Below are 27313 nucleotides of genomic sequence, written 5' to 3' on the forward strand. Positions count from 1 at the left end.
TTTGGGACGATACCTTGGTGAATGCAGACAGCAGTTTTTCCAGTTTGCTGCAAGTGTTGATCTATAGGTTTTATTTCTTCAGTGCTTGTGTTATTCAGGGAAGAACTGGCATGAATGTCATTCTGTATATCCTGAACAAAGCTATCTTTATCACAGCCATTAGTGACAATGATTTCCAAATTCTTATGATCTGCTGATTTCTTCATCATTTTCTTATCTTTTATGAGACAATGGAGAGATTCATAAAAGTTCACAGGAGGTCAACTTCTGCACACTACGTTCTAATTTCCAGTAGTCATTTCTCCAATCTACCATAATCCCTTTGAAGAATTTCCTACATGGATTAGAGAGATGGGCTGCTCCTTGAAAAGGGCTTTAATATATGCTGAGAGCTCACACAAACTGCTAGCTTCAAAACTGCTTCAGTTGCCGGGAAATCTAGAATCCCTTTTAAAAAATAATTTCTAAAGGTCTTTACACTCTCTTAGGCATAGGCAAATTGCTCTATGACCTCTAGCAGCTCAAAGGGGTCCATGTAGCTGATAAAAAGATCCTTAAATCCTTTGGGAGTGCAGTAGTTAAAAATAAAAAAACAAAACAAATCCTTAAGGCAGGCATTATTCATCATACCTTATTGGGAAGGGAAGGGAAGGCAAAACTAAGCTGTGTGGTTTGTTTGTGTCTTTCCTCCTCCCCTTTCTAAAACAGTCTTCCCATGAATCATTGGTACTCTTACTATCAAGACGCCTAATGCACTATATCTCATGATTCCAGTGTTCCATCCTCATCAAAACATATGCCTGTATCCTATTCTCTCGATTCCCTTCTACTTTTGATAAGATATTGAGACTTCACCTTGTCTCCTATCCTTGGTAACGTATGCATATTCATATTGGAAATAGTATCTTAAAATGATATATGTCTGAGGCAGCATATTTGGAGGAGTGGCCTATTCTTGGCAGCCTTCAATTAACACCTGTTCCATTTATGCATCAGGCTGGCTGGCTGGCCCTGTATTCTGTAGTACAGCCTTTTGGTCCACAGCGATCCTGGCTAAAGAGTCAACAGCCCACATGCCAACACCATACCAAATCAGTCCAAATGTCTTCATACATACCCTTTTATCTTATTTAATGTAAAAGTATTAATCCATTATCCAAAAATTACCATTATCGCTTTGTTCTGCTCCTTTCCCTTCTTCTTGGGCCTCTTCTTCCTCAGACTCAGCCCCACTGTCACTGCTCTCAGCTTTACCATTCACCGTTTTGGCATTTGGAGAAGTCAGAACATTACCAAGATCTGAAACATGAAACTACCACTTAATTGCTAATGCGGTCATATATGATAATGCCATAATTTCCAAAATATACCGTAATTAACAAATAACGAATAAATCATTTTAAATTAAAATGTTAGCATTTTATACATAATTAATAGTATTCTTTTGACTATATATATATACATATTACATAGACAAATTTCTCCAACTATCAGTTTACAACAAAAATGATAAAGCTATCTTAGATCCTTTCTGAACAAGGCAGAGGATAAATTTTTTTTTTTTTTTTTGAGACAGAGTCTTGCTCCATTGCCCAGGCTGGAGTGCCATGGTGTCAGCCTAGCTTACAGCAACCTCAAACTCAAGTGATCCTCCTGCCTCAGCCTCTTGAGTAGCTGGGACTACAGTCGTGAGCCACAAAGCCCAGCTAATTTTTCTATTTGTAGTAAGAGACAGGGTCTTGCTCTTGCTCAGGGCTCAGGCTGGTCTTAAACTCCTAAGCTCAAGAGATCCTTCTGCCTCAGCCTCCCAGAGATTACAGGTGTGAGCCACAGTGCCCGGCTAGGATAAATTATTTTTAAGTTAACATCAATCAAAATAGTAAAGTTAGAGATGAATGCCCTCCTTCACACATGTAAATGAAGAGATATTTCTTATATGCTAGCGTGCTGAAAACATAAATATAATATTTTTGGTCCTACTAACAATCTCATTAATATTACACTTGGACACCACTTAAAAAATTTTATTCCTTTCTTTAGGGCTTCAGGTACATGACTTACATTATTATGTCTTTATGATATTTAAGTTTTTTCTTAAAGTATCAGTTAATGTGATCACTTACAGAAGCAAATTGTCCTACTGGCCAAAGTCACACCCTGAAGGGAAACACACAGAGCTTCTCAACTTTAATGTGCACACAAATCACCTAAGATCTATGTAGGCTGTAGATTCTGAAAGGTCTGGAGTGATCTAAGATTCTGCATTTCCATAAAGCTCCCACGTGTTGTCAATGCTGTTGGTTGGCTACTGGATCATGTTTTGAGAACACAGATTGGAAGATGATATTTTTGAGATAGCAATACCCCCGCAAATGATCTACCAATTCATTGCAATCTCTATCAAAATCCCAGCTGGCCTTATGGCAAAAATTGACAAGCAGATTCTAAAATTCATATGAAAATGTGAGGGATCAAGAATAGCCAAAACAGCCCGGGCGCAGTGGCTCACGCCTGTAATCCTAGCACTCTGGGAGGCTGAGGTGGGTGGATCGCTCGAGGTCAGGAGTTCGAGACCAGCCTGAGCAAGAGTGAGACCCCGTCTCTACTAAAAATAGAAAGAAACGGTTTAGACAGCTAAAAATATATATATATATATATATATATATATAAAAAACTAGCCGGGCATGGTGGTGCATGCCTGTAGTCCCAGCTACTCGGGAGGCTGAGGCAGAAGGATCGCTTAAGCCCAGGAGTTTGAGGTTGCTGTGAGCTAGGCTGACACCACGGCACTCACTCTAGCCTGGGCAACAGAGCAAGACGCTGTCTCAAAAAAAAAAAAAAAAAAAAAAACATAGCCAAAACAATATTGAAAAAGAACAAAACTGGAGGACTCAGTTTTGTTTTCTAATTTCTAATTTTCCAATTTCAAAACATACTAAAGATGTGTATTCTGAAAATGTCCATTTTCAAATGTGACACTGATAATTTGTTCTACTGGGCCTAAATGGCTACTTTTAACAAGATGCTTCCTTTAAAAAAAAGTCAAGATTGCAAACTGCCTTGCAATTTGGCAATATCTTACAAAATTACAAACACCCATCAAACACTTCTAATTCCATTTCTATTTTTTTAAGGATATTTAAGTCAGTATCTATTATTTCTTATAGATATACTTTCACATATGTATAATTTCTCAGGAGCATTTTTTGATGAGCAAATGAGGAAATAATCTAAATGTCCATCAGACTGGTTTGGGTTAAATTTATAGTGCAGGTCCACAATCCTTTACTTACAACCCTTGCATCCAGATCTGTTTTGAAATATCAAGTTTTCTAATTTTGCAAAGGTCATATGGTACATATGCCATTTGGTATATTGTGTAACATCTCCAAAAGAGCCTAAGGCAGCTCTCACTAAAAAAAGAAAATAAGATTTTTGTAGCAAAATATATGAATAGTTACACTAAATAGGATAAAGATTCAAAATAGCCTCATGTCATTTCAGGTCAGGTTTTGTTCCTCAATTAGCTCATGTCAGACAGCTTTCTGCTGCCAAATGAGTTACCAAAAAATTCTGGTTTTCAAAGCTTTTGGGATGTTTAAGTTATAGCTAAGTAACTGTGGACCTGTGCCTTTATTACCATTGTTTACTCTTCTTTGTTTTGTAATTAGTTGTTTAAATAACTGCCTCTGGCCAGTAGACTGGACACTGCAAAAGCAGGTCCAGTGTATTCCCCTCTGCATCCTGACAACATGCTTGACAAAGAGAAAACATTTCCTTTTTTTTTCTGAATTGAGTAAGTGTGAACTATAAGAACTATTTGTTTCGATTTGACTCCTCTAAGCAAACAGGATACAGAGTGGTGTAGTACAGAATCATGCCCTGTAAGCAGTCACCATCAGTTGCACATGATCTATAACCTTGTGCAAACTGCACGAGGCCGTACTACAATACAGGAAGATTACTGTTCTAAAACCCTGCAATTTCTGTCAATTATTAAAAGATGCCTTGTAAATCAGGATGCCAGGAAAAAAAAAAAAAGATGCCAGGCTGATTTTTATTTAAAGTGCATACAATTTTCATTTAAATTTACTCTTGGGGTGTCATTTCACTCTGCTCTCTAAAAAAAAAATTTAAGAAACAAATATTTACAGTTAATACCAGCAAAGCTTGCATTTTATTCAACTCTTACTAGGATGCAAAACATAACTGTTTTAATCCTTCACTGAGAACATGAATACAATACTCTAAAAAATAAAAACCAAGCTGATGTCTTGTTTTAGCTTGCTAGGTTATAGTTAAACTATACTGTAAACATATCTATTTTAAAATTAGCTAGAAAATCATTTAATCCATGGTAATATTAATTCCTAAAGCAAAACAGAAAATATACTCTATCAAAATTAAACCATGAATTCTGTTATAATTTTGTATAACTAAGTGAATTATCTGGCATGTTTTATTAATAATAATGTACACTTAATGGTCAAAATTTATAGGGTTTATAGTATTTTGGAATGTCATACAATGTGTTTGCTTCTAATGAAAACTCCTGGGTGACAAGATTATAAATTCTACAAATTTGTGTAGATTTCTTCTGACATGTCAATTTTGGACAAAATTTTTACATGGATTTCATTATTCCTACCTTCTAAGTATTTAGAGATTTTCTCCAGTCGGACTAGCATGTGAAAGTAAAAAAAAAAAAATTAGACATATAAATATTAATGCATGCATACCAGTTGCTAAATTGAAAAATAGGTAAAATAGTCCAACCTGAGGTTACATCAGAACTCCTGCCACTCTTTTTGTCCTCTACAATTTCATAAAATGGACCTATAACATGCAGCAATTCTTCAACTTTCTCAGTCATTGGCATAGTCTCAAGAATCTGTAATCAAAAGCAACAAATATTGTGAAATCACAAACTTAATCACTAGTATCAAATAATCTATGATTACCAATTTATTGATAATCTTGAGATTTGAAGGTCATTAATAGGCTCCCTAAAGGATCTACATTAATTACATACTATTCTATATACACTCCTACAAACGTTTCAAATATAGTAAAGATCTAAAGGCATTCTCATTTTAAAGACTATTTTACATAAGCTTCATATAAAATGTTATACGATAATTTATAAACTTTATTTATTTATTTTTTGAGACAAAGTCTCGTTCTGTTACCTGGGCTACAGTGTCGTGGCATCAGCCTAGCTCACAGCAACCTCAAACTCCTGGGCTCAAGCAATCTTACTGCCTCCGCCTCCCGAGTAGCTGGGACTACAGGCATGTGCCACCATGCCTGGCTAATTTTTCTTTTTCTTTTCTTTTCTTTTTTTTGTAGGCCACAGGACCAATTGTATAAGAGATAATTTTTCTATTTTTAGTAGAGATGGGGTCTTGCTCTTACTCAGGCTGGTCTCGAACTCCTGACCTCAATCAATCCTCCTGTCTCGTTTCCCAAAGTGCTAGGAATACAGGCGTGAGCCACCGTGCCTGGCCAATAATCTATAAATTGTACATTAAAAACTAGGGAGTTTTTGTTTTACAATCATCAAATTTAACAAGCACAATAAATTAACTGAAAAGGCATCCAACTAAATAACTATCAATTAGTGACTGATCAAAGAAATTAAAGTTCTTCTTCTATATATGGACTATTATGCAGACATTGAAAAGAATAAAACTAGCTCTGATGTGTGATGATCAGAAAAGTATCTATAAATTTTCTTTCTTTGTTTTTTATTTTAAGACAGCTTTTACTGTCTTTAAGACTGCTTTACTGTTTATTTATCACCCATCTTCCGCAATAGAATGTCAGCTCAATGAAAAAGGGCCTTCATCTTTTTGTTTTTGTTCACTCCCGTATTTCTAGTTTCCAGCACATAGAAGGTATTTAAACAAACAAGCTCATTGAAAATACTAAAATTCTTGTTCAAACAACACGCTTTTATTTCTAAAACTGATACCGGATGAACTATCAGTAATCTGTGGTCACCAGCAGCTCTGATGAGATTCTGAGCTGAGATAGGCCCAACAATATCACCACCCACCAGGTGTATGGGTGTGGGGGGAGGTTGTTGAGAGAAATTATGCACAATAAACTGCTCACAATTACTGGTTTTAATGATTATAATTTAATTTTATAGCTCGTAGTAAATTATCTAATGGATAGGACTGAAAAGAATGCTTAAATCACAAAATTTGTGATTGGAACACAGGGACTTCTCAAGATCCCTGACTGGTTGCTCAAGACCACTTTAAGTCATCTGGGGCAAACTGCCTACCAGGTGCAATTCTGAGGAGTGACAAAAGAAGTATACATTCTAAACATAAGTTCTGCTCCATGGGAGTATGAACAGAAGTACGGCTATCATTGAAAAATTATTTTTATGATAAGAAATAAATATAGTTTCAAATATGTCACAAGAATAAATTTGCAAAAAGTTATGCTTTTGACTGGCAGGAAAACAAGGAACCCAGAAAATAGAGCATTGCTAGAATCTAAATATTATTATATTCATGTGACTTATCTATTTTAAAAGAGTTTTACATAAAACTTTATATTAATAAAGTAAATAAATATATAAATATATTTGGTAATATATTTACAATATATTTGTAATTTGTAATATATTTGGATTATAATAATTCTGAGAATTAGATTCAAATCGAAATTTGAAACCACAGGGTAATGTTTGCTTTGTTGTGACCAAAGTCACAGCTTATAATAAATGGAAAAGAAATAATTCAAACATAAGTCAGAAGGCTTTACACTAGCCCACACTGCCGTAATATAAAGACTTGATGTAGCAGAATCCGGTAAGCCAACCACATCCCATCGTGACACCCTGTCCCCAACACGTCCTTTGATCCTCCTCTTTTAGTTATCTCTCAATTAAAGTTTACAAAAAATCTCTTTCTCGAATTTGTCCTTAAGTAAAGCTACTCGATTCAGTACTTGAGTTTCTCATGCCCCGTAAGAGAAGGGAATGAATTCTGGACTCAAAATATCAGAACTAGAGAAAAGAAGTATATGCTAGCACTAAGCAAATACGTATTTATTCTTTCAATAACCTATTAATAGAATTTCAGTAGTCAATATGGTGAGAACACAAGTGACCAAAGCAAGACACACTCAGAATTTAAGAGGGTTACTCTCTGAAGAAGAAACTTTAAAAATACACAAACTGGCCGGGCGCGGTGGCTCACGCCTGTAATCCTAGCTCTGGGAGGCCGAGGCGGGTGGATCGCTCGAGGTCAGGAGTTCGAGACCAGCCTGAGCAAGAGTGAGACCCTGTCTCCACTAAAAATAGAAAGAAATTATCTGGCCAACTAAAAAAAATATATATATACAAAAAAATTAGCCGGGCATGGTGGCTCATGCCTGTAGTCCCAGCTACTAGGGAGGCTGAGGCAGTAGGATCGCTTAAGCCCAGGAGTTTGAGGTTGCTGTGAGCTAGGCTGATGCCACGGCACTCACTCTAGCCCGGGCAACAAAGTGACACTCTGTCTCAAAAAAAAAAAAAAATAAAAAAAAAAAAATAAAATAAAAATAAAAATACACAAACCAAGAAGGATGATCTTAGCCATTCACAAATTTCCTCCCCGATACCAATGCTAGAATACAAGAAATGGCAAGCACGCACACGTACATGAGATAGAGACAGAAAAAAAGACAGGCAGACAGACAAGCAAATCTCAGTCTAGGTAACCACTACCTATCCTCAGAGAAGGTTCTATCTGAAGTTATAAGTTAATCACGCTAATTCAATATCCAGTAACCTATCCAAACAAAAAATGTCTTAACAGAAATATCTGGTAAGCTGCATGGACACTGGAAAAGTAACATCAAAGCACAATAATTTTTCTAGGTTTATCCGGCACTTTTCCTTGGTGAGAGACATCAGTTTTAGATGATGAAAATATACTGGAAAGGTGTAGATAAACTCTATTAAAGCAAAGACTAACTTCCTCAGGCTTCTTTTGTCCAAGATGAACACATACTTGAAAGCCATCAAATCTCAATGCTCTAGTCTCTGTTCGACAGACAAAAGTCAACCCTCAGCACTCAGAGAAAGCCAATGTTCTACACTTTTGAGCTATGAACTAGATCCTCAGCCATGGTAACTTTCAGGTTCCAGCCTTCAAAAAAGCCTGCCCTAATCCTCCCTCTATTCCAGTGATTATCCCAGTCTCTTCGAAATCCTGAAATAATTAGTCTGGGGTCATCCTGGGGCATTTGTATTTTTTCACAAGATCCCCTGGTGACACTAGTGTGTAGCAAGGGTGAATACACTTATCTCTCTTGAAATTCCACACACATAATGCACATTATTCAAGTACTAAAATAGCTGAGTACTCTGGAAATATCCGTAAGATAGCCTAAAAAATTTATTTAAAAAATAGAATTTTATATTTCTGATTATGTATCAAAATAAACTTTATTTAAAGAAACATGGATTTTCCCCCCAAGCCACATTGCTTACTTTATTCCTCAAAGCTAATATCATACTAAATTATGTTAAAAGAATTTTTTACCCCAGCAACTCTTTCAGTGATATGTTACTGGATAATTTATAAATTATGAAAAGCAATTTTCTATAAAATCTTACCCATTATAAAATATAAATTCATAAAGTTTCTGAAACCTTTGAATGCAAAGACATGGAATGAGATTTACATTCTAATGAGTAATGCTAAAGAGCAATAGTACAGTGATTTGTGAACTTTATTTTTGTTGTGAACTACATTTAAAAATATAATTTAATGACTAATGACTGCTTCAGTTAGTAAATTATTGCAATCAGAAAAAGTCCTGTCGGTTAGTTAGCAGCTGCAGGGGGAAAAAAAAAAGAAAAGAAAAAGTCCCAAATTCAATAATAAAATCTTTGGGATAATGTACTACCCCACAAGATTATTTAGACACATGCAATTTTATCTACTGATATCCATAAAGCTAACCTCTAAAAATAATTCAAAAGAGTAATCAAATTTCCAGCTTATGGATATCCTAATATTGTTAGATTTACCTCTAAAAGTTTACTATAAACTTTATTATATTCACAATATGAAATGAAATTTTAAAAGTCTGAATGAAAACAATGTATTTTTTAAACTAGAGAGATAGTTATAGAAATCCATAGGCAGTAGAAGCATTTTAAGATAGCTAAAAGCAGCAGTATAGTTTTAATCTTTCTTGGGGAAAAAAGTAGAATACACATTGTTTCATCCCCCTCTCACTTTAAATTGTGGCCAAAAAAAAAAAAAAAAAAGAAATTAAAGAAAAAAAACATAAACTGTGTCTCTACGATTAATTAATAAAATTAGAAAAAAATGGGTAAGTTTTACTTAATGTGTCAATTCAACTTTGTATTATATAAGTATGTTCTAAAAATTATAATAACATTTAAGGTAAAGAAAAAGAAATAGTTATCAAACCAAAAAGGTTTTAGATTATCTTTCATTTTCCACTTTTAAAAGGCTCGTTTGTTATTGTGTTATTGATATAGTTAAGAGCCAAAAGAACTGCACTCTGTCCTCTGTTACAAATAGTCTCACTAAATAAAAATTGTGAAAATATAACAAAGGGCATAACTTTTAGTACTATAGAAGAGATAAAAAAACTGGCATAAATCTACTAAATAGAAATTACTACAGAGATGAATACCATCAAACCATCTGGCAAAAAACTAGTCCTTTTTATATACTTTATGTTCAAAGATAATTTATTTAAGATTATCAAATATAGATTTTACAACTTCTGATCCACGTCCAACATAAAGGTGGTTCTCTATAAAAAGGCTCTAAGATCATTTTTAATTGCCTTTTTCCCCTTTTTCCCCTTGGTTTTCTATTCCATCTTAAAGGCAAGATCAATTTCTAAATCTTTGATTTCTTCATAAATCTGTTCCTCAAAACAATACCTTGGAAACACTTGAAAGAGCTAGTTAATAAGGAATGAATGCCCTTCTTGGGTAATTAGCAGAGAACCTAAAAGCATCCTTATCTTATTCTGCTTCTGAAGGATCTATGCATTCACAGAAAAATCCTTGGTACTAAGTTCAGTGATGGGATTATCTCAATTTATGAGTCAAAACTTAGACAAGAATATTGTTGGGTAGTCATGTTGACTACTTTTCCTAAACAAAAGGTTCCAAAGCAGAAATGTTTTCAAGATCATCTAGGTATTTCCCAGACTCCAGAGTAAGGGACATCAATATTTTCAAAGATTCTTATTCCCACACATCTTCCAGAAGTTGACTACAGAGAAAGATGGGGAAAATGAAAAAAAACAAACAAACAAAATAAAACATCATATCACCACCACAGTGTGATACATCTTAAGGAAAAAGCACCTTAACATGAACAAATAAAGCCCTAATAAATTCAATAATCTAGATTCGATAGTATAACATACTACAATCTTGTTCCTTAAAACAATGCAGCTAATTTGTCTGACCACAAAAGTAAATTAGAGCTGCTCTAAATATTGAACTATGTTTCCTACCTTTTTCATTTCTTCAACATACGCAATCATGGCTTCCTCTTTGGTCATATCACCCAATGAATTCCAAGCATCCCTAGAAATGAAAATATCCAAATAACAACAGAAAGACACCTGATGTTCAATTGCTCAGAATATAATTTATAGTTGATGCTACACAGGGTCATTTATTCAAAACAGGCTCTCCTTAAAGTCATGCTTCCAAAGAATCCCTTTAAATGCACCACCTTGAAGAAAAACTGTAACAGAGAAACTGGCAAATTAAACAGCACTTCAATAAATACACAACCCATCTACATATTAATAAGCCACAGAGACCATAAACTATTCATAAATATTTGCTAAGAACTCTTCAAAAGTTTTTACATCATTATAAAGAACAGTAACAGAAATGAACATCTTAGAAAACTATGTAAATTGTCACAAGCATGTTTAAAATGAACAGAAGTTTTGGTTAAAAGTTTCCATGAATTAATTTATTTATTTATTTTTGCCTTTCTTTTTCTTTCTTTTTTTTTTTTTTTGAGACAGAGTCACACTCTTGCCCAGGCTAGAGTGCCATGGTATTAGCCTAGCTCACAGCAACCTCAAACTCCTGGGCTCAAGCAATACTCCTGCCTCAGTCTCCCTAGTAGCTGGGACTGCAGGCATGCACCACTATGCCCAGCTAATTTTTTCTACTGTTAGTAGAGACAGTGTCTCACTCTTCCTCAGGTTGGTCTCAAACTCCTGACCTCAAGTGATCCTCCTACCTCAGCGTCCCAGAGTGCTAGGATTATAGGCATGAGCCACTGTACCCGGCCAAGTTTCCATTAATTTAAATAAGATTTCACAGGATAAACTTTTATGGGCAAAAATTTTTTAGAACTTAAAAATTAAAAAAACAATTTAAATAAAATTCTAACTTAAACACTTTAGAAGAGAAAATGGTTTCTTACTTCTGAAAGAATGAAAATGTTAGTGACAGGAAAGTTTTAAATCCCTAGATAATAAGAATAGTCCTTTCAAACTTTTGCCTGATACGAAAACCTCCCTTTTTATACAGTTTTCAGAAAAGGAGTTTAACTCCACCAAAGGCCAATTTCAGGGGGAAAAAATGTGAAGCAAATAAGTAAATTTTCTTAAAATGGAGAAATTAAATAATATATTGCTATTTCATTTAACCTATTATATGATTATTCATAAAGATCCTAGAGGAAAGTACAATATTAAGAAATCTTCAAACAAGCTTATGGCACTTGCAGTTCAGGGTGAAGAAAATGAGCATCAAAATGCTTGGCGTTCATGAACTGGGTTCTATCTGAGCAAAAACAAAACCAAAAAAGTGTGGCCCTTAAAACATGCTTCAGCAATCTCCATACTTTGTTCGTAAGGTACAGTCTAAAATTGACTTTTGCCAGACATTTGTGAAATCTTCAATAGCACGTAAGAATATTAGGCTGGGCGTGGTGGCTCATGCCTGTAATTCCAGCACTTTGGGAGGCTGAAGCAGGAGGACTGCTTGAGGCCAGGAGTTTGAGACTAGCCTGGGCAACATAGTGAAACACCATGTTTACAAAAAATAAGAAAAATTAGCTGGGCATGGTGGCATACACCGGTAGTCCTGCCTACTTGGGAGGTTGATGCAGGAGGAAGTCTTGAGCCCAGGAGTTTGAGGCTGCAGTGCAGCTATTGCATGCCGGCCGGCACAACACAAGAAAACCCTGTCTCAAAAAAAAAAAAAAAAAAAGACTTATCAAATGTTAGTCATAGTCAATTGGGAAAATTGCATGTCTTAATAGTTTATAATTCTTTTAAGGATATTTAAAAATCAAATTTCTATGTGAGTACAGTGGGTCAGAAGTGAAAGCTTAGAAAAGTTAGCGTGGCAGTACTTAAGTCATATTCTTAGTTATTTATTATCTAAAGGCTCAGAGCAAACAGAGTCACCTGATGAGCAAAAGTCATTATTTTTCTTTGCAAGTAAAAGAGGCAGTTAAAGTTTGCTTCTTTAACTTAGTTTGGAAGTTGCTTTTGGATCAAAAAAAAAAAAAAGGAAAACTCCATAAAAGGAAAGATTAACTGAAAATGCTTTTTATCTTAGATGCACCTACCCATTTTGGTTTTATTGTTTTCCTCTCTTCCCTGAGACTTTCCTATTTGTATAGAATTTTGTTGGAGCACCTGGAGGATAAAAATTGTACCCAGTACCTACGACACTTTATGCACAGAATAATATATAACCACAGGTGACAGGCATATGAATTATATCATTAAAATTAAAATTCATTCATAGCTGCATATATAAAATTACCATTTATATCTTCCAATAGGATCCCAGAATGCAGGCCTTGAAAGTTTACAGGGTCCTTCAGTTGCCTGTTTATAGAAGCTATAGAACTTAAGCATCATTTCATTTGTTGGCTGGAACGAACCTATTGGGAACATACATTAAATATACATCACTTAGGGAATATAATTGATAATCTAAGGTTATAAATTAACTTAGCTATACTAATAATGCTTTTATATTTCATTAATAGTTCAGACAATAATTTATTTCTACCTTATAGAAACAAAAAGTCATGGCTCTGTTGCTTGTTCCTTTGATTTAAAAAAACTCTGAGATTCTCAACTTTAATAACAATGCCTAAGACACTTCAATAAATAAAAGAACAAATGAATAAACATGCTATAGGTATAACCAAAATAACTGGCAAATGTCACTTTAAAAACAAATATGTTAAAATGCAGATTAACTTATTACACAACTGTAATAAGGTATTTTTATTCAAAGTTTGTGAAAAATCAAAACTGACTAGCATAAATGAAAAACATTACAGGTATACTCTGCCAAATTTCAATTTCTCAGTAGATAAGGAACTTTGGGCTAAAGCCAAATAGTAGAAAAAGAATTCATCTAAGATAAAAAAGAGACTTCTCACTTCCTACCTCTGTAATTTTGAAGATAGCGATTTCTTTGAAGTCTTTATATATATTTCTAGCATATCTATAACTTTTCTCATGTTTAAAATTTTCAAACTGTATTAACAAGTCCTATAAGTTGCAGTACTATTAATAATAGTGAAAAATTGGCATGTTAACGTTTTATAATAAATAACTAAATAATTATGATATACACATAAAAAGGTTATTTACAGTAGGTATAAAAACTTGTAGAAGAATATAAATAATGGCATGAGAAGTTTCAAGATCTAATAAATGAGAAACAAAGCAGTTTAAAACAGCATGTATTATGCACTTTTACAAAATAAGTATTTATATATATTAAAAGTACAATAGAAGGATAAATATCAAAATGTTAAAAGATGATATTGCTGGATAGCAGGTATACAAATTATTTTATTTTCCTTTTGGCTTATTTGTTTTAAAAATATTTTAGCAGCAGTGTGTATTACTTTTTTAACAAAAATCATTATAAAAAGTACAGTTAAAATTGTAAGAAGATATTTTAAAAAGTTTGTAAATTGCATAATAAACAGATAACATGTAGTAATCAAAAGCTATCAGTTTATAAAAGATGTGGAAATTACCATACAGACAAGCTGAGAGCTGGTGTTTCAGGTTTGGCCATGAGTGTATAATTAATTCCAAAATCACAATAATAATTATCTATATAATATATGCATATTTAGAAGTATCTATCACATACTGTCTTGTTTTTTTTTGTTTTTTTGAGACAGAGTCTCACTCTGTTCCCCGGGCTAGAGTGAGTGCCGCGGCGTCAGCCTAGCTCACAGCAACCTCAAACTCCTGGGCTTAAGCGATCCTACTGACTCAGCCTCCCAAGTAGCTGGGACTACAGGCATGCGTCACCATGCCCGGCTAATTTTTTCTATATATTTTTAGTTGTTCAGCTAATTTCTTTCTATTTTTAGTAGAGACGGGGTCTCGCTCTTGCTCAGGCTAGTCTGGAACTCCAGACCTTGAGTGATCCTCCCACCTCGGCCTCCCAGAGTGCTAGGATTACAGGCGTGAGCCACCGTGCCCAGCCCAGATACTGTGTTTTAACGATGTAGTTCTTTATACAGCAGAGGGGGAAAAAATGGAGAAACCACAGTTAAAAATGTTTACCTGCCTACCACACCTGTGGCTTAAAAAAATAATTAATTAAAAAATGGTTACCTATTAAATGATACAAATCTAAATTTAAAACATCAGCCCTTCCGTGTGAGTACATGGCAAGAAAATGCTATCTCTGAAGCAGAGAGTAAGCCCTTACCAGATACTGAATCTACTGGCACCTTGTTCTTGGACTTCCCAGACTTCACAACTGTGAGCAATAGATTTTTTTCTTTTTTTTTGAGACAGAGTCTCACTTTGTTGCCCGGGCTAGAGTGAGTGCCGTGGCGTCAGCCTAGCTCACAGCAACCTCAAACTCCTGGGCTTAAGCGATCCTACTGCCTCAGCCTCCCGAGTAGCTGGGACTACAGGCATGTGCCACCATGCCCGGCTAATTTTTTCTATATATATTTTTAGTTGTCCAGATAATTTTTATTTCTATTTTTAGTAGAGATGAGGTCTTGCTCTTACTCAGGCTGGTGTCGAACTCCTGACCTCAGTCAATCCTCCTGTCTCGCTTCCCAAAGTGCTAGGAATACAGGCGTGAGCCACTGCGCCCGGCCGATTTTTGTTGTTTATAAATTACCTAGTCTAAGGTATTTTGTCATAGCAACCAAAAAGACAGAGATTTTAAAACAGAAACTACAAAGTGTAAGAAGTTTTTCTGTCTGTCCATGTGGACTGCAATCTCTGGGATTTTTCTAACTAGGACTGGTGTGGAAATATTTCTCTTTTTTTTTTCTGGGTTGCTCATCTCAACTCGAGAATAGTTTGTGTCTGTATCTGACACCATGTGGAGAGAGCCAGCACAGAGAGAGACTCGGAGGGGAGAGGCAACCCAAAATGTGGGTTCAGTCAAACATGCGGATGCTTTTGCTATTTTCCTCAGGTTTTGTGTTCTAGTACCCCTCTGGCTATTGTCCTGTAGAAGGATCTAGCCTGTGATAGTAAATTTTGTGTCAACTTGCTGGGTCACAGTGCCCAGATATGTGGTCAAACATTATCCTAGATGTTTCTGTGAGGGTTTTTATTGGATGAGATTTAATATTTAAATTTGGTGGACTTTTAGTAAAGCATATTGCCCTCCATAATGTGGGTGGGCCTCATCTAATCAGTTGAAGGCCTAAATAAAACAAAGACTGACCTTCCCTGAGTGAGAAGGATTTCTGCCTCTAGGTTGCCTTTGGCCTTGAACTGAAACTCTTCCCTGGGGCTCCAGCCTGCTGGCCTCCCTGATCAGATTTTGGACTCACCAAGCCTCCACAATCACGTGAGCCATTGCTTTAAAATAAGCCTCTCTCTCTGGCTCTGTTCCTCTCAAGAATCCTGACTAACAAGGTAAAAATTTAAGTAGTAGATTGAAAAACATCAGGCATACTGTGCCTATTAAAATTTGTCTAGATTAAGCTAATTTCTTCTTGGCTATGCTATATTATCGTTTTTTTCATAGAGACTTGAGAGAATATTTTTTTACCTATTTCCTTGTATTTTAATAAAGCACATTCAAATTAAAAAAAATCAAAAGTTTCATCTCAAAATATGAGATGAAGTCAACCAAATAAGATTTGAAAGTGTATTGGCTTAGGTGAATGATATATACATTATAATAGATTAAAAACAGAAACTAGAAACATTTATTGAATGTATTCTATGTGTAAAGTACTAGATAAAGTAAGATGTCTGTCCTCAAGGTACTCACCCATGATATATCGGATATGTATGTTTGAAATATTACCTAAGAATTTAAGTTTAGGCCAAGGTTATACCAGACATGGATGCCACAGGCTCATTATCATTTTAGGTTTTAAATTAAGATTAAGCTTCAAGGAATAAAAAATAAGATCTTCTTCACATATTAGTTCAGAATAGAACAAACGATTTAAAAGTGGTATTATAAAAATATTTAACAATTCGTTATAACAAACTTCTGCTTCAATTCATATCAATTTAGTTTCAGCAGATAACAGTATACTAGATGTTAGCCAACACAGGTACCATTTGGCAGGGTATCTTAACTTTGCAGTACCTTCCTAACTGTTATGCAAATATAAATTGTTTCTTTCTTTTTTTTTTTGAGACAAGGTCTTGCTCTGTCACCCCTGGACTAGAGTAGAATGGTGTCTTCATAGCTCACTGCAACCTCAAACTCCTGGGCTCAAGCATCCTTCTGCCTCAGCCTCCTGAGTAGCTGAAACTATAGCTGCACACTACTACGCCTCCCTAATTTTTTTTTGTAAATGGTAGAGACGGGGTTTCACACTTGCTCAGGCTGTACAAACTGTATTTTAATTTACATGGGTATCCTAATAAGTGGTATATAATGTTAACAGAGATAGTGGACTAAAGACACGAAATTTAGCTTCACCAATTTTCAAAAAACATGTGGTTTAGGGGAAAGAGTGAATGTACTACTTACATAAAATGCAGAATCATGCCTTTCTAAATTGGGCACTTAAAAAATCAAACCTAAATAAAGTTCCTATAATATTTCTCTACCTCTTGTTTATTTTCTTATCTTTCAATTCCCAATATGATGTCTACCAATGGAATGTTTGAAATTACAAAAGGAACACTATTTTGTGTATATCTGTTTTGGTAACTTTTTGGAATCTGCACTTAATGAGTTTTTATTGAAAGACTTGTGTTGAATAATCATTATTTAGCCAAATGATGATTAATGAAAACAGAGACCATGATTTTAAATACTATAGCAAAATAACAATGTTCTATTCAGTTAGTTTTAATACTACCACTCTGCCACAATGGTACTTGAAATTATGTTTATAAAGATGTTTATTGTGAAAAATAATTCGTATAATGCAGAAGGAATGGATTGAAAAGTTTAAGTCTCCCTCCCTAAGCCTCTCCACTTAGAACAGAAAAACATACTTAATCAATGGCCAAAAATTTGTCAGCGTTGATCAAAGACATAAAATTGCAAACTCAAAAAGCTCTGCAAACCATGAACAGGATAAATATCAAGAAAACCACACCTGCTAGTCAAATTGCTGAAAACCAAAGATAAATAGAAAAATCTTGAAAGCAGCCAGAGAAATGACTCATTAAATACAAGAGAACAGCTCAAATGACTTTTCTCCCCAGCTGCAAAGAAGATCCAATATTACTATAAAAAAGGGAACATTATACAATGTAACAGCAAAGAAAAAGTAGTGAATATATTTATTTAAATAAAAAGAAATCATTTTTCAAATGATCACAGTTTTCTTTTCTCTCCCTCCATATCAAAAGTTTTCAAAGGCTTAAATAGTAGAGTTTACAAGTATGCAGCACTAGGCTTCCCTACCCCAGATTTTTTTTAACACACCCAAATCTGCAGTCATTAAGTGACAAGACTTTTGTTTTCAACAATATGAACTACTTAACATTCAGATAATATACTGTCTCTGGCTAATGAGATTAGAAGGCAATTAATTCATATTTGATACCTTCCCTTCTACTACATCCCTTTTGAACACAGAGAAAAGTAGGCTAACTAAGCAAGACTAGAAATAGTAAGAAGGTTAAAGGAGGTAAGATTTAGAAACTGGGGCTTCAAGCCTCTGCCGGGTTTCTTCAGCGGGGGCCAGGTACACTTACCATTTTTCGGCAAACTCTGGATCACCTTCACGGCCGCCTCAAACCTGGTTTCGTGCACGGATCTCGTGTCCGCCATCTCCGGCTGCCAGCGCCGGCCCCGGTCCCCAGGTCTGTCGGCGGGAATCAGGCAGCAGCAGCACCAGCTTTCCCAGGAGCCTGCATGAAACTGGAACATGCAGCGCGGTGGCGGGTCAACAAGCCCCGGAAGGAGGAGGATCAGGAGCGCGGCGGGTCAGTTTCCCTTTGCCCTGCCCTATCCAGGCCACACAGATCTAGGTGGCCCAGCTTCCTCCTCCTCCCCTGGGCGTGACGAAGGCCTAGAACCCGCAACGACAGAAAACAACTCACCGAGAGGAAGAGCATCTCTAGCAGAAGGCAAAGCGGGTCCGGCCGCCGGTGGACGCGGAGCCGCTCTCCCACCCGGAGGACCCTGGCTGGGCAGCCACACCCCCCATTCCGGCGGAGTCCGTCTGGCAGCCGGCGCCCTCCCCACAGCCCCTCCTCGGAGGACCCACCAGCTGCCGCCGCCGCCGCGCAGCGAACCCCACCCACCGGCCCCGCGGCCACCGTGATGACGCGCGCGGGCCGTCGGTCCCCAGAGAAGGACCCCGGAAAGGGGGAAAAAAGAGACGACCGTCCAAGGGGCCACTTCCTCGGATCGGTCCGGGAAGGACCCTGTGCTCCCTTTTGTGCAGACAAGGGAAACCGAGGCCAGAAGGCTACGTCCGCCCAGGCGGAGCGCGCTGGGGACGCAGGGTTGGGCTCTGCGCCTGGGTGTTAAGCACCGCCGGGCAAGAACGTGACTCCGCGGTCCCCAGCGCCGGCCCTCTCTTACGTTAAGGCTTGAGGAAAGCAATGAGGCTTAAGCAAAGGGCTTTAGATCCGACAGGCGCCAACCTTCAGTTCTGCCATTTATGTTCTGTGCCCTAGGGCAAGTCACTTAGCCTCTCCTTTAGGGTGGCAATCGTTAAACCACTCCGAAGGGTAGAAGAAAGGATTAGGGATGTCGGATGGAAGTGCTTAGCAGTCCTTGGCCCGCAGGTCTTTGGCAGCTTTCGCCGCTCCGAGCCAAGTACGTCGGAGCAGCCACCAAAGGCGAGGGGGGAGGTCGCCGCTACAGGGCCAAGCCGGGGGGAGGGGAGGAGGGCACCTTCTCCACCACCCGGTCCATCGAGCCCCGGGGAGCCGGGCACAGCCCCCTTCCGGCTGGATTTAATAGAAGAATGGGCGTGGGGGAGGGGCCGACGAGGAACCATTATGGATTATCAACCTGGAAAGCGCAACCCCCAGACCTTAGCCCACGGTGGGGTGAGAGAAGGGGGGGTAATATAGGTTGTGACGGAGGAGTCCTGCGGCCTGGAAAGCTCCAAATCGCCTAGTCGGGAAAGTCGTTTTTGTCGGCTCGGGATGGGTTAGGAGGGTTACTAGCACAAATCTAGGCGCGGACCATAAGTTACTCTTTCCTCGGAGCCGCGGTGCCGGCATTTTACCTTGGTATTGTCGGGCAAGGCCCGTCCGGTAAGGTCCCCGACGCCCGCCCCTCGCCCTGCCCCGCGGCCTTGTGGGAAATGTAGTTCCCCGTCCGGGGCGCCCGGCGTTCCTGCAACCTGTTCCCGTTCGCCTTCCCAGGCCAGCTCACGCTCCTGCTGTGCGGCGGAAATCCCGCCTTCCTGCTGGGTCGCACTTTGGGCTCCTTGTCGAAATACTACATCCGCTTCCAGCAAAAGGGAAACTAGGTAGTGTGTCGTTTGAGAGGTGTCCCGGTGTGACTGTACTTGTATCAGAGGCCTGAGGTCCCATTTCTTGCCCCTGATGCTTACTCACTTTGATGTCATCCAGAGCGCCTTGCAGGTATTGAAGACTGCCAGTTCCTGAGTGCCTGGTATTTGCCAAGCATATGACACGTATTCGTAGGGTGTTTACTGAGGAAGTTGAGACTCACATTTTCTGACTTGCCGCAGCCAAGAGTCAGTTGATCCAAAAAACTCTTACTTTAAATCATGGACTTTTCCCAGCACACCAAAGGAAGATATTAACAATGTTTCCAGTTTACTCAAACTAGGAAGACTTTATGTGTTTAACGTATATTGCTTCCTCTACTCTTGCTCTTTTTATTATGTACTTTTCATTTCCAATTCATGCAGACATGCATACTTATAAAAACATTTGGGATGTTTATTTCTAATCTAGGACTTCATTTTCACAGCTGTTCATTAAGCTTATGCAATAAGCTAACAGTATGTTGGTCTTAGGTAATGATGAATAAGAATTTCTGCCAGTGATTGCTGTTGAATTTTCATTCACTGGTTGTATGGATTTCCAGTTAAGGGGACTAGTATAAGGATAAAGGAAATTGAGGTTATTCTGGTAAAGGTATTTAAAAAGGATCTTTTTCATATAGCTATGTTGGTTAAGATGTGGTTACTCCTGATGGAATTGATGGATATTAATGGTTATGATGGATTGAATCAGTTCCCAAGGTGTCTTCCAATTGTGTGAACCTGTAATTTTACCTAAAATATGCTATTTCATAAGACTCTAGTCAACATCTTTTAACACTTTGAGTACAGTGCCTAATATGAAGCATACTTGATCATATATTAATATTTCTGGAGATGTTTTAATTAAAAATTGATTCACTTCTTACACTTTACCATAAAAAAGTAATATATTTATGGGTTTTAAGAAACGTAAAGGAATAAATATTAAAATAACTAAAAGTGGATTCTTTTAGATGCTCCTTCCTTTACAAGCTGTTCTTTTTATTTTTTTTATTTATTTTTTTATTTTTATTTTTATTTTTTTTTATTTTTTTGAGACAGAGTCTCACTTTGTTGCCCGGGCTAGAGTGAGTGCCGTGGCATCAGCCTAGCTCACAGCAACCTCAAACTCCTGGGCTTAAGCAATCCTACTGCCTCAGCCTCCCGAGTAGCTGGGACTACAGGTATGTACCACCATGCCCGGCTAATTTTTTCTGTATATATTTTAGTTGGCCGGATAATTTGTTTCTATTTTTAGTAGAGATGGAGTCTTGCTCTTGCTCAGGCTGGTCTCGAACTCCTGACCTCGAGAGATCCACTCGCCTCGGCCTCCCAGAGGGCTAGGATTACAAGCGTGAGCCACGACGCCCGGCCTATTTTATTTTATTTTATTTTTTGAGACAGAGTCTCACTCTGTTGCCAAGGCTAGAGTGCCGTGGCGTCAGCCTAGCTCACAGTAACCTCAAACTCCTGGGCTCAAGCGATCCTGCTGCCTCAGCCTCCCGAGTAGCTGGGACTACAGGCATTTGCCACCACAGCCAGCTAATTTTTTGTTTCTATTTTTAGTTGCCCAGCTAATTTTTTCTATTTTTATTAGAGATGGATCTCGATGTTGCTCAAACTCCTGCCCTCAAATGATCCTGTCACCTCAGCCTCCCAGAGTGCTAGGATTACAGGCATGAGTCACCTCACCCGGCCTACAAACTGTTCTTAAACTTTTACTATATACTAAGTGATGTACTTGACTATGAGGTTACAAATCCCCTCAAGGAACTTAAGTCTAGTGTGGTAAACAGACATTTAAAGTAATAATTAATTATTATTAACAAAATGCAAAAGTGTTAAACTTGGAGAAAATAAAAAGTCCTATAATATATGTACTGAAAGACATGTACAGAAATGTTCATAACAGCACTATTTGCTAACAGCCCAAATCTGGAAACAACCCAGTAACCACCACCAGTAGAATAGATAAATATTGGCTACTGAAAAGCAATGAGAACAAAAGAATTCCAACCACTCAACATCTATGAGTCTCACAGACATAATGCTGAAAAAAAGAACCCAGATTCAAAAGAGAACATACTATATGATTACATTTATATAAAGTTCAAAACAGGCAAAACCAACATACTGTGTTTGAACTCAGGCGGGAGGTGTAGTGTCTGGAAATGGGATAAGGTAACTTTTGGGGTTCTGGTAATGCTCTATTTCTTGAATTAGATACCTGTTACATGACTGTGTATACCTTGTGAAACTCTATTGAACTATATAAGATTTGTTTACTTTTCTTTGTGAATGTTATACTTCAATTAAAATTTACATTAAATTTAAAAAAAAAGTGCCGTAGGAACAAGAAAGAGTGATTAAATATACTTGACACAGATGGGGAAAATATCACAGATGGAGCAACATTTGAGCAGATTCTTCTGGGATGGTATTTACAAGCAGAGAAGATGGGACAAGAGCCATTCTAGGGAGAGGTATAAAAGCTAAAAGATCATACCACATGTGATAAACAGAAAGTTCATTCATGTGATGGGACCATAGATACAAGAGAAGGTAGGACAAGGCATGGGATGAAAAGCTGGTTGAAGCAGACTTCAAGGTGACATATGCCATGCAAAGGAGTTAGGATGTTGTTTATAAATTCATAAAAACTATGTACTTTTGCATCAGGTAGGGTTTGATCAGGAAAACAGAACCAATATGATTAATATGGCATCAGAGGTCTATTACAGGGATTAGACTTTATATAATCGCGGGAGCTGATGAAGAGGCCTGTTGCCTCTGTGTCTGTGGGTGGGCCTCAAGTTGCTATAGGTCAGCAGATCTACTAGTCAGGAATTGGTCTAAAGGCAGAAAGAGTGAGGACAAACTGAACCCCCTAAGGGAAAACTGGAACCAATGAAGACAAGTTGAATCTTGCATTATCCCTCATCACCTCTATACTCAATGACATGGATGACCCTCAGAGTAAGATAGTGCAAATTGCCATGGAGCGGAACATATGCCTGACCTAGGACTTGGAGAAGCTCTGGGCCACGCTGCTACTCCATGCCTGGTGCCCTTCAGGGCTGCTTCTCTTCTGCTTGTCAAATCTCACAAAAATTATTATGGCCAACCCTAAGTTAGAACAATAAAAGGAAGAGAATTCAGGGAGATGTAGTTCTAGCTTAGCTAAGAATCAAATTCACCACAATTATTGTAATTAATGTAATTGTAAAATAACAGTGAATGAACTAAAGTGCTATTGAAATTAAGAGTTCAAGAAGGTGAAGAATTTAAGATAAATATACAGAATCTATGGTTTCCTATTTGAATACTGGAATACAAAAATCAACTCCATACAGATTAAAGATTTAAACATAAAAAGCAAAACTACAAACTTTTAAAGGGTGTATAGTCTTAGCCAACGCACTAAGACAAAAGAGAATGAATGAGATATAAGAAGCAGGAAAGAAAAGCTAACCATTTCGTTATTTGTAAATGATGTGTTGTCCACATAGAAAATTCAAGGGAAGCTACGATTATTATAACTAATTAAAGAGTTTAGCAAGGTTGCTGAATATAAAATCAATTAAATATTAATAGTGATTCTTTAAACCAACAGTAATCAATTAGAAAATGTAATAGAAAAAAATTGCATTCACAGTAGCAGTAAATTCCAAAGTACTAGAAACAAAAAAAAAGACATTTAAGATCTTTGTGGAGGAAAAATTATAAAATATTATTAATGGACATAAAAGACCTAAATAAATGCAGATATTTTATAATAATTTTATCCAGTATTATAAAGGTCCCAATTCTTCCCAAATTAATCCATAAATACAACTTCAATTAAGATCCAGGCCAGGCAGGGTGGCTCACACCTGTAATCCTAGCACTCTGGGAAGCCGAGGCGGGTGGATTGTTCGAGCTCAGGAGTTCGAGACCAGCCTGAGCAAGAGCAAGACCCCGTCTCTACTAAAAATAGAAAGAAATTATATGGACAGCTAAAAAAATATATATAGAAAAAATTAGCCAGGCATGGTGGCGCATGCCTGTGGTCCCAGCTACTTGGGAGGCTGAGGCAGAAGGATTGCTTGAGCCCAGGAGTTTGAGGTTGCTGTGAGCTAGGCTGATGCCACGGCACTCTAGCCTGGGCAACAGAGTGAGACTCTGTCTCAAAAAAAAAAAGAAGGATGGTCATCAGAGTGTTGTTTGTAATAGTAAACAGTTTGAAACAACCAAACTATCTTCAATGGATAAATGGATAAATAAAATGTAGAATATCTGAACAATGAAATAATATACAGCAATTAAAAATAAGGAGCTAAACTAGATATATGAATCTTAAGAATGTAATTTTAAATGAAAAAAATGAATTTGTGGTTTATATAAATTGTTTACTTACACAAACTTAATACATAAAATTATTTTTCAATAGAAAGATAAACACTAAATTTACTTATGATTGCCTTGGTGGATGGAGGGACTGATTATAGTGGATGAAAGGCCTTTATTGGCCGGGCGCGGTGGCTCACGCCTGTAATCCTAGCTCTGGGAGGCCGAGGCGGGTGGATCGCTCGAGGTCAGGAGTTCGAGACCAGCCTGAGCAAGAGTGAGACCCCGTCTCTACTAAAAATAGAAAGAAATTATCTGGCCAACTAAAAATATATATACAAAAAAAAATTAGCCGGGCATGGTGGCTCATGCCTGTAGTCCCAGCTACTCGGGAGGCTGAGGCAGTAGGATCGCTTAAGCCCAGGAGTTTGAGGTTGCTGTGAGCTAGGCTGATGCCACGGCACTCACTCTAGCCCGGGCAACAAAGTGAGACTCTGTCTCAAAAAAAAAAAAAAAAAAAAAAGAAAGGCCTTTATTTTTATCTGAATATTTTATTTACCTTTAAAATGTAAAGATAAAAATGTAATAATTTTTAAATTTTTTGTAGGTTGTTACCCAATTGCCCCACATTGCATACTGAATAATCCATCTTTTCTCCACTGATTTGAAATGCCACCTTAAAAATCCTAATTCCCACAACAATGAAGAAAAAAAGATGAAAAAATGAGCAAAGGACTTGAATAGACATTTTTCCAAAGACACATGCTACAACATTAATGAACCTTGAAGAAATTATGCTAACTGAAATAAACCAGTCACGAAAGCACAAATGTTGTATGATTCCACTTACATGAGGTAGAGTAGTACTGACTTTCACTTTGGGAAGATGAAAAAGTTCTGGAACTTGATGGTGGTGATGGTTGCATAACAATGTGCATATGCTCAATGCTACTGAACTGCATACTTAAAAATGGTTAAAATGGTAAATTTCATGTTATGTATATTTTTCCATAATAGCAAAAATCAGCTTTATAAAGTTACATGCTTTTGTAAAGTCTGGAAACAGTAGGAAAAGGGAGACATTTCTAATGCATAAAAATTAATTTTGCAATGCAAATCATATTTTTTGATAACTCAAGCCTTCATGTTTATTTCAATAAAGCCAAATTCAGTAAACTATTTTCAGCCAGAGATTAGTCAGAACTAAAAGGTTGGACTGTTTTCCTTCAGAGACTGAATGTTTTTCTTGCCTGCAATAGGCTAGTGTGTTCCAAACAGAGTAAATGGAATTGCCCTCAGAAAGAGAAAATACTAGTTCCCCTATATTTGGGGGCCTAGTTCTAGACTTTCTATTATTTTTCTCTTATCTTTTTATTTATTTATATGCTACCAAGCCATTCCAATTACAGAAACATTTAAATATGTTTTAATAACACATGGGGTTAGATTTCCTCATGTAAAATAAAAACTATTCATTGTTGTATTGTGGTGATAGCCAAAGAGTGAAAACAATTTAAATGTCCTTCCACATAGGATTTGACTGTATAATTGTGACCCATGCATTCAGCAGAATACCATAAAGAATAATGGGGAAGTTTTTATGTTTAATATGGAATGATCTCCAGCATATATGGCTAAATGAACAAAAAAAGCAAGAAGGCAGCTGACTATATATGATTTATGGCTGGGTGCATTGCCTCAGCCTATCAAAGTGTTAGGATTAGAGGTATGAGCCACCGTGCCTGGCCAAATCATTATAATATACGGCTTTCCCAAAGGAATAATAATCCTTTCTCCATATGCAGTGAGGTCAAAATTTATAAACTATGTTTCAGATGCAAAAACATTGTATTATATTTATAACTCTACTTGTTCTCAAGCCCCAGGTCTGGGTGAGAGTACAAGAAAAAATTTATATTGCCAGGGAAAAGTCAGTCAGGCTTCTGTTTAAACACAGTCTCTTTCAGTCCATGCCAATTTCTTTTTGGTAGATAATCAATCTATTCAAAGCCTAAACTTCTACCAGGCTGCCTTTCTACTTGAAAATGCCTCCCCTCCCAATCCTCCTTCCCAAGCGGCATTGGTTGAGGGGAAGTTCATGCATCCTCAAAGGAGGGTGAGAGAGAAGCTTTAGTTCTTGTGCTGTGTGCTGTGTCAAGGAAAAGACTGCAGCACAATGTGGCTTGGCTATTTTGGGCCTTGACATCAGTCCTGGAGGCCACAGATTTGTGCCTTGTCCAGCATGATTGCTTTAGGCACTCTGTCAACATCAGCTGCTAAATTCTTGGTTCTTGTTCCTGCCTTGGTCTCTGGTTGTAAGGTCCCTGTAACATGCACCTTTTATACTTTAACCCCAGGCCTCCTTGGAATCTCAGTTCTCTTAGCGTTTCCACATGCTCACCGAGGCTTGTGTAAACTTTGGATTTTTTACAAAGATCTGCAGTTATTAATATTAGAGAAGGAAGGCACTATCTTGGGCCTATTTGCCTAGAAACCTCCTCAACCATTTTTTTAAACTAGCACTTGGGTGCAATCATGTTTCTCTGTTCTTTGGTGAATGGAAAGTGTTTCCTAAGGGGCTTTCAACTTCTTATTTTATGCACTGAGAAGTCAGGAGAAAGCAACACTAGCCTGAGAGTCCCCAAATCTTAGGGATGTTTCTTCCTAGAGCATGAACCTGAACCCTCACGTCTGGCCCTTTTTCCTCTCTTGCTTGTCTTTCCCTGAGTCTTGGAATTGCTCTGTAGTTCCTTCTCACAACTTGGGTCTTCTCTATATACTGGCTTACTGTAAAACTCAATTTTCCAACATCTAAGCTCTGCTTTTAGTATATGAAAGGATGGTTTTAAAATTCCAACATTCTTTTCTCACAATAAAGCCTGACTTTCCAGACTATTTTCTCACTATAGGTTTTTAAATCCTATTTTGCTATGTAAAATCTGAAAATTGGCTCTTTCTTCCTCTCTTCCATTCTCTCCAGAGCAAACTGATGCTTCAGAATTAAGAAAAAACAAAACAAAACACAACCCCCAAAAGATTAAATCACATCTGTTGGA

General features: G+C 37.3%; 1 protein-coding gene across 5 annotated transcripts in view; it reads right to left on the minus strand.

The window, feature by feature from the left end:
• Positions 1–19820, minus strand: part of ACBD5 (acyl-CoA binding domain containing 5) — a 38001-nt gene extending 18181 nt beyond the window's left edge. For 2 of the 5 annotated variants that reach the window (XM_045533307.1, XM_045533314.1), the window contains exons 1-8: positions 18520–18705; positions 18172–18337; positions 12806–12926; positions 10516–10588; positions 4777–4891; positions 4649–4681; positions 1168–1299; positions 14–217 (exon numbers count right to left, since the gene is read on the minus strand). In XM_045533307.1, the coding sequence (XP_045389263.1) occupies positions 14–217; positions 1168–1299; positions 4649–4681; positions 4777–4891; positions 10516–10588; positions 12806–12926; positions 18172–18337; positions 18520–18534 (859 nt within the window). In that variant the 5' untranslated portion in view covers positions 18535–18705. Of the gene's footprint in view, positions 1–13; positions 218–1167; positions 1300–4648; positions 4682–4776; positions 4892–10515; positions 10589–12805; positions 12927–18171; positions 18338–18519; positions 18706–19661 lie in introns of those variants that run through there. The other 3 variants (XM_045533330.1, XM_045533329.1, XM_045533321.1) reach the window with 3 other exon arrangements.
• Positions 19821–27313: the final 7493 nt, after the last annotated feature.

The sequence above is a fragment of the Lemur catta genome, chromosome 1, assembly GCF_020740605.2.
Source record: "Lemur catta isolate mLemCat1 chromosome 1, mLemCat1.pri, whole genome shotgun sequence".
NCBI lineage: Eukaryota > Metazoa > Chordata > Mammalia > Primates > Lemuridae > Lemur > Lemur catta.